This window comes from Aplysia californica, unplaced genomic scaffold (genome assembly GCF_000002075.1).
Source record: "Aplysia californica isolate F4 #8 unplaced genomic scaffold, AplCal3.0 scaffold00488, whole genome shotgun sequence".
In the NCBI taxonomy this organism is placed as follows: Eukaryota; Metazoa; Mollusca; class Gastropoda; order Aplysiida; family Aplysiidae; genus Aplysia; species Aplysia californica.
The window spans coordinates 511,615-519,555 of NW_004797758.1; the positions used below are offsets into that span (position 1 = coordinate 511,615).

A 7,941-nucleotide genomic window follows, 5' to 3' on the forward strand; every position below is an offset into this window, starting at 1 on the left:
TCTTCTTCTTCTTCTTCTTCTTCTTCTTCTTCTTCTTCTTCTTCTTCTTCTTCCTTCTCCTTCTCCTTCTTCTTCTTGATTTCAATTTTTATATGGAGTAGCGGAAACTTAAACAGGTGACTGCCTAAGAAGAGGAATCCTTGAAGTTTACGTGACTGTCTGATCTTATTTTTTCATCGATGCCGCCTGCTCCCTGCTTTCAGTTCGTTCCCAAACTAACAGTGGAGGTTCTCGAGCATCTTGAGTCTATCTTAGAGACTAACCCTCGCCCCATCTCGCCGGCGGGATCTGTCAAGAGAGTGTTTTCATGGTAACGCCCATGCTCCGCTATGCCTGCCCCCGCCTTCGGTGTTCTGCTGATATACTATGTGTTGGATCGTGATGAAATTAGTCGCTCGTCAAAATAATGGAGTCGAAAAAATTGGCTTTTTGGGGGGCAATTTTTTGCGATTTTGCTTTTCCTTTTTCTATGAACACTTTTTATGTCCTTTTAGAAACAAAATTTAAAATCTATATAGAAGTTCCTGAGGAAAAAAAACCGATTCAAGGCTAAAGAACACTGTACTATTAGTAAAATTTCCAGTTTCAAATAACACTCAATCTTTGGGAGTCAAGAACATTGGAAGGCATTTTCTCTTCATTGTTACTTCTAACGGGACCCTCACCTCCCTCAATCGCAATAGATATCTTGACTTTTATTCGAGATAGATGGTTATTTGACCCCAAAAGAAGAACCATACGATGGGTTTTTATTATATCAATATCTCTATTTGCCCCAAAAATGACGAGTGCCTGATTCCACCGCGGTGTGACACATACCTGCGTCTGATTGTCATGTTGATGGACTTTAAGTAGATGCTACATCGTTATGTTGTCTTTATGTGGGGTTTCCAGACAGATGAATATTTCCTTCTCAAGCGCATTTTTTTAGATGGAGGGTGGGGAAGGTGGGTATGTGGATATTCTTCCACGACTGAAAGTCCAAACGAAGTTGAATTGAATGATTGAACTAAATTACTTCGTGTAGGCTTCATAAGTTGTTTATTTTACATGAAGATGCCAATTTAAAAAAAATAAATAAAAGGCTGTTTTTTATTATACAGTAATAAACAATCACTGAAGATACGAGAAAAGCAAACAGGACAGTCTTACGTGTGGTTTTCATTAAAGAGCTGGATTTAATGAATATGGGTTTTTTGTTGATATACCCGTTAGGAATAAGGTACCAACATTGATTCACTGTGTACTAAGAAAACATAATAATATGCATAATTTGAAGGAACGCTTACGGTCTGAAAACCCTTTGTCTTCTGAGTACCGTTTGTTGTATTGCCATTTTGATGTACATCCATATTGGAGACTCAAACCTGAACAAGTGAAGAATTCATTTCTGTTGTGTATTCTACTTACGAACAGTCCAAAAACACCAACAGCATTAAACATTCATAAATGAAGCAACTTCTCGGGTTGTGTTCCACAGTTTAACATAAGACTTCATCAAACTTTACATGATTGTGACTTGTGCTACCGTAGGCTAGACATAATTGTTCTCTAGGCTACGTGTTGCTCTTTTCCTGCTCTCAATACCGATATACTAACCATTATAGTACTCGTTATGCAACACTTAAAGTGGTTACTCATATTACATCATGATTACTTTACTTTACAACAATTTCGATGTCTGGATGTGGAGCAAAATGAAATGGATTCTCTACCGAGTTCTTATGAGTGGCGGGCACCATCTGAACCAGGTATTGATAAGAAACCGACGATCTTGATCATTTTTCGTGATGCTTATCATTGTTCTATATTATGTTGTGTCTGGTCACTTATACTTGAAGTTCTTTATTCTGGTAGGTTTTTTACCTAATGTAAGCCAGTTTTTTGGGGGGTGGGTTTTTTGGAGGGTGGGTTTTTGGGGGGGTTCTTTTAGGGTAACACAAACAGCATACATCAGTGGGCTGGAGAGAAAGAAGAAATTAACTAGAAACACAAACCTTTTACTAACCTGACAGCACTAGCGAGTATTATACAATTGTTAACATTAGTTCGCGCACATTTCATTCACAAACACATAGTCGTGTCCTATAAGGTGAACAACCCCCCCCCCCCCCCCCCCAAAAAAAAACAACAACAACAAAACAACAACAAAAAACCCAAAAAACCAACACACACAGAGACAGAAAGAAACCATTTAACAGTTTGGAACTGGCAACAAAAGAATGAACAGAAAAAAATAGTCTATTAAATATAAAAATGAACACGTAAGCCATTCATCTTTACGTGAACCAGCCGTAGAGTTTTAATTTGCTCAAGACTGCAGGTCAAAGTTTGACGGTAGAAGATTTATTTGTTATGTTCCGGAAGGAGCCTGTGGTGAAATAGTTAGAAGTTTTAGTTTTGTAATCAGATGACAAGAGCTCTATTCCCAAGTGAAGAAGTTACTTTTCTCAAGCAAGACGTCCATCCTTTTGGTGGAATTATGCGTTCCATCCACCTCGAATCGCTCTGACAGACAGTATCGAGCCAGAAAGCCCTCTTAATGAACTGATATTGTGTGGGCAGGTATGAAAAGTAGTTACAACCTATCATCCCAATACGAAGAACGAGTCTCACAGCTAGGTGTGCATGGGCATGAACTTGTGCATGCAGCCCCTGCATTCTTAAAAGGCAGTGTTGGTTTTATGCCCACTGTTGTCTTACTTCTACAACAAACACCCACACAATCACAAGCAGCTATTCCACGTTTTGTCAATGATCTACGTTTGGTATTAGAATCAATAGAAGGCCGTCTCACATTATTTGAACAATAATTAGTTTCATTGTCTCTATTTCTTTGATTTAATCACCGTTAAATGCTAGATCTGATGATCATGGTTGTTAATTTTTTTCTCCTTTCTGATGCTCTCTAAAATCCTTTATCAATATCCATTGGTTTAAGTTATTCAAACCAGTTTCTCTGGGTCTCCCCCTTCATATTTGTGTCTTCTATTTTTTTCATCGAGAACAAGATGTTCAAATCCTTTATGTTGATGTAGGGATTTTATTTTTCTCCAACGTATGAACTCATGATTCTGATACCCAAATTCGAATTGGCAAAATGCTGGACATCAAAATCTACTTAATTTGTGTCCTGAGTTAGTTATTGTTGTTTCATAATGATGGACATTACACGTAGGGCTTAAAGCTGCAACACTATACCCCCAGACCCACCATATGGGTAATGATTCTTTGTTGGTTAATAGGAGAGTTATTGTCGATGGTCTTGTATGTATTTTTCAATGTAATGTAGATTTCTATGTAATATGGTATTTGTTGTCTTGTGGGTAAAAGTCTGGTGTACTGTTGTACGGTGACCGCTAGTATAGAGGAAATTCGTTTCCTTGTGAATTGTGCATGCTGGATATCTGTTGTCTCAGGAGCAGTTGCTTTGAAATCATGTCCCCATACGTTTTCGTTTCAAAGTGTCACGAGGGCTTGCGTAATGGTTACCCATCTGGTCTGTATCGTGCAAGTATGCATATTGTAATGTATTATGTGACCCTCAATCTATATTGATATTCGTCGTGTCATTATCCATGTGGCTCATATTCTTATAATGAATGTTCTTATGGATTTGCAGCATGTCAAAATACGAAATGATAAGACCAAACAAAACAAAGCAAAACACCTCATTTCATCCCCTACTCTTACAAAACAAATCTTATTTTTTTAATGTTATTGTGCAATGACTCGCTGTTTGAAGAAATTGTTTCAACGAGGATATGAGACCAAAAGTACCGTATCACGGTATATTGCATTCTTCAGAGGGAACCAGGTTTAATAGTTCATGGAAACAGAGAGTTGTACCACAAATATACTGGGTAACATGATAAAACATAAATATATCATTTAGAAATGTAATGTCTTTGGAGAATTTATAAAAGGACACCACTAAAGCTTGAAAATAAAACTGCTATCGTTTTTGCTTTTTCAGATAAATTTAATGTTAATTTGGGTCCGGGGGGGGGGGGGGGGGGGGGGGGGGCTTTAAAAAAAAAAAATAATTTGGTCGCCTATCCTCGACATGTGTCCATCTATGATTTTTTTAAAAATGTAAAGAAGAATATACAAACTTGTGACCTGTGCTTTGTGTGTCCACTGAATTGATGTGCTTCAATGATATGCAAGCATTACTTTCATAGCAGTCAACAATATTATATATGTATAAACATCTTTTCTATTTTTTTTTTCACCTCAGTCAGTAACTTATGAATAACTATCTTTCCGAGATACTTTCAAGCGATTCATTAACATATTTTAAAATTCAGAATTATGAGTCAGATTATTAGTTGTTTTTTTAAAAATCAATGACACTCATGTTTCTCCTATTGATTCGTCGACATTACAATACATTCTATCAGACACGACAACTTTTTTTCCAGCATATGTGATAAGTAGCCTATTAATATATTTTTTTACGTTTTACGCTAGCAAACTAGGTTTAAATTCCGTGTTTGAAATAACAAACTAGAGAGAGAAATCAATTGATGATTGAAAAGTGCGAAATTGTTTAGGATTAACAGCCCTTGCAACATTGTAAGGTTATTTAAAATCAAAGTAGCACCCCCCACCCCCCACCCCCCCAAACAAAAGACATATTATATTTGCAAACTTCCATGGTGTAGTACTCTCTGGGGTGTTTACTTTAATTTTTTAAACACATAAGCACTGATATGTGTATGATTTCGTAATGTCTTGGAGTTTGATCCTTGATTCAAGACATCACCTTTTCCAAACTAGGACACAGCTTTTTGCTATAACAAATTTCTTGCGTATTTTATATGACATTTTATTCTCCCCCTCTGGAAAGAATCAGAGAGTCATATATTATATGGTGTCAGTTTTTGGGCATACGGAGTTGATGGTATCATTTTAAGGCCTGTCCATTTTTCTTGTTTTGGGTAAAAATAATATCCATCTATGTTGAATAGAAGTCGAGATATGTGTGATTGAAGTAGGTGAGGGTCATCTGGTTTCAGGGGTAAAATTAGCAAGAAAATGGCCGCCAAAGTTGAATTACTTCTTTAGCTTGAGAGTCCGTGGAAAATTTACGTTTCTTCTGCTTTTAATCAACGTTTTTCAGTAAAAAGTTAAGTGTGCTTTTTAATGGGCGTGAAAGGTATTGAACTAAAATAAAAAAATTCGATAAAAATTCCCAAAACCTGCGGGAAAATGCCAATTTCTTGGCCTTCATTATTTTGACAAGCACCTGATTTCAGAACGCTGCCTCACAAATAATCTAATATGTCGATGGAAGAACAAAGTGTCTTCTTTTAAAATCAAACAACTTCTGGCTAGTTGAAAGTAGGAGTCGGTAGTGTCGTGACGCACGTTAAGTGTCACAAATAGGCGTGAAATCAGCTGTGTCTGTGACCTTTAACATCAATCCAGACACTAAAATCACGTGTACGTTGCCTGATTAACGTCAAGAAAGGGTTGATATTAGCATGCACACGTTTTAGCTCGTAATATCGTTTGTTGAAATTAAATACATTGGCCACCATATTTGTTCACTCTTCATACAGAGAATACTTGTTTCTGACGATTTTGGACTGATTTTAACAACCTGCATTAACTCTCTTATTTCACCTCACCAGCTAAATTAATATCCTGGAGAAGAAACACTTTGAACATTCACCGAGCCAGACTGCTCTTTAAATAAACTACTTTTATTCTGTCCTGCTCACTACATGCCTCACTTTGTTTCCTAAAGATATTAAAATGTTTCGTTGTTTTCTTTTCCTCTTTTCCCCAGTACGTGCCCAAGCTGACTGGAACAATTCTGGAGGAAATAGAGCGAATTCTGGGCAGTAAACCAATGATCCGGGAGCAGTCCAGGTGACACAATACACTTTCTAGCCCCCCCCCCCCTGCCCAAACTTCGCCTCTCCTCGTTCACCCAGCAACCTTTGACTTCAAGGCCAAGGCTTTTTTTTCCTTCTTTTTTTCCCCTTTTCTTTCGAACAGCTGACTGAAAGAAAGGATGCCGACTTTCGAAATCCAATCCAAACCTAAAGGAAATACCCATTCCCTTCCCTTTCCGTCTCCGCCCTCTCACTCTCCCTTTTTTTAAGAAGACATACGAAATTCCAATATACGAGGGCAGAGTTCTCTTAAAGAAGCGTAGTCCGTCAATACAGTATGTTATTCTGTATAACCTCATGCTCATTCCTTGCATGACAAATTATTTGAAATGATTGTTTGACTTCGTTTGGTTTGGATTTGTGTGCGTTAGTAATTTTGTAGTAAGATTTAAATTATTAAAATTGACATATTACGAATACGAAGTGACAGTCCATTCTTAACCCCTCATGATTGGATAAACTGATTTTTTAAGGTTTTCTTTAGATTGTTCTTCAATTTTTTCTTCACACTCTTCCCTTTACTATTGGGTGGGAGGGAGGAGGGAGGAAAGATTTCAGTCTATAATCTTAAAAGTCCAACATTAAATTTTCTTTGTTTTCAAATCGTGTATGAGGATTTACAAAAAAACGAAACGAAAACTGAATAGTGCATGTTAATTTGGTGTTTGAGATAGAAATTCAGAGCTTCCATGATGGACTGCTGTTTCATATTTGTCTTAATTGAAATTGCATTAATTATTACAAATAGGTTACATGTCTTACAATTTAACATAAATGAATAACTGTAGTTAGAGCAACAGCATAGTCTTTCTAACATGTGCACACGTTTTGCATTTTGAATGCTGCCGCAAATACCTATTTCCTAACGTAATTGACGATTTTTATTTCGTCTGTCTGATGAGATCCACTTTTGTACCCTCTTCTGTGCAATGTTGGCGCCACCGACAGTCGAAATTGCTCTTGACGGTCACCCGTCGTCGAGTATAGAAGGGGGCCTCTCTTAGACAGGAGGTCGTCTTATACAGAGTCATAATGTTGAAAAAGACGCAAGGGCGAAGTGGCAGTTGGGATGTGGTCGTTTGTACTGGTGATTATTTCGGATAGGCGGTCGTTAGAGGAAGGTTTGACGACAGCATTTTTTTGTAAAATGAGTCCATTTTAAAAAATCTGGTCTAAGGGCATTGTTTCAGAAACAAAACTGCGAAGACGCCACGTTTCAAGAAATGGCACTGCAAATGGCATTTCCAAGTTGTTGTTTTTTTTCCTCGTATTTTTCGAGGTGTATATTACTATTATTATTCAAGGGCTTGGTTTATAAAATGAATATTATGCTCTCGTCGCTTTGTGTTCGCTGTGGCTGAGATGACAATGTATGATCAGTATATCTGTTCGAAGGAGTGACACTAAATGGCAAAGGACCCTGGAGAATGGTTCAATTTCCGAATTATTTTCTCAATATGAATCTATGTCTTTGTGTTATTCCGACCCGATTTTGTGTCAATTGACTGATTGACTATGAGTTGTTGTACTTTTAAAGCCACTTAGCCATACTACGAGCGTGACAATATGAAGGGCTTCATGGCAAAACACATTATATTACTACAAAAAAAAGACAAATTGTGGAAAATTGAAAAATAAAACCTTACTATCTGAAAAAAGTGTGAATGAAACACAATTTTATCATACTAAATATGGAGCAGTACAATGCATTTTGAGTGGAAAAATATTCGCACGACAATTCTTACCATACGATTACGAAGCAGAGAGTTGACGTAGTAGCACGTTATGTCATGGAACCTTTCATATCTATTATGCAAGGATAGATTAAAACTTTTTGTAGACTAGGTTATTAACATCTAAGCTAGGTGCAGGTTATAAAAAATAATACATTCTTTGGCGCCTGGCACGGTTGCTTTTTTTTTCAAACAAAGTCAGTTACCTTTGTCTTTCTTTGTATTTCTATGTCTGTCTGTCTGTCTGTCTGTCTCTCTCTCTCTCTCTCTCTCTCTCTCTCTCTCTCTCTCTCTCTCTCTCT

General features: G+C 37.2%; 1 protein-coding gene across 1 annotated transcript in view; it reads left to right on the top strand.

Annotated features, from left to right (window-relative positions):
• The window catches only part of LOC101861756 (voltage-gated potassium channel subunit beta-2), a gene marked incomplete at its 5' end in the record, with an annotated part of 52,341 nt that overhangs the window by 35,506 nt on the left and 8,894 nt on the right, over nucleotides 1-7,941 (top strand). The window contains 1 exon segment of the mRNA XM_013086643.1: nucleotides 5,798-5,880. Within this exon segment, the coding sequence (XP_012942097.1) occupies nucleotides 5,798-5,880 (83 nt within the window).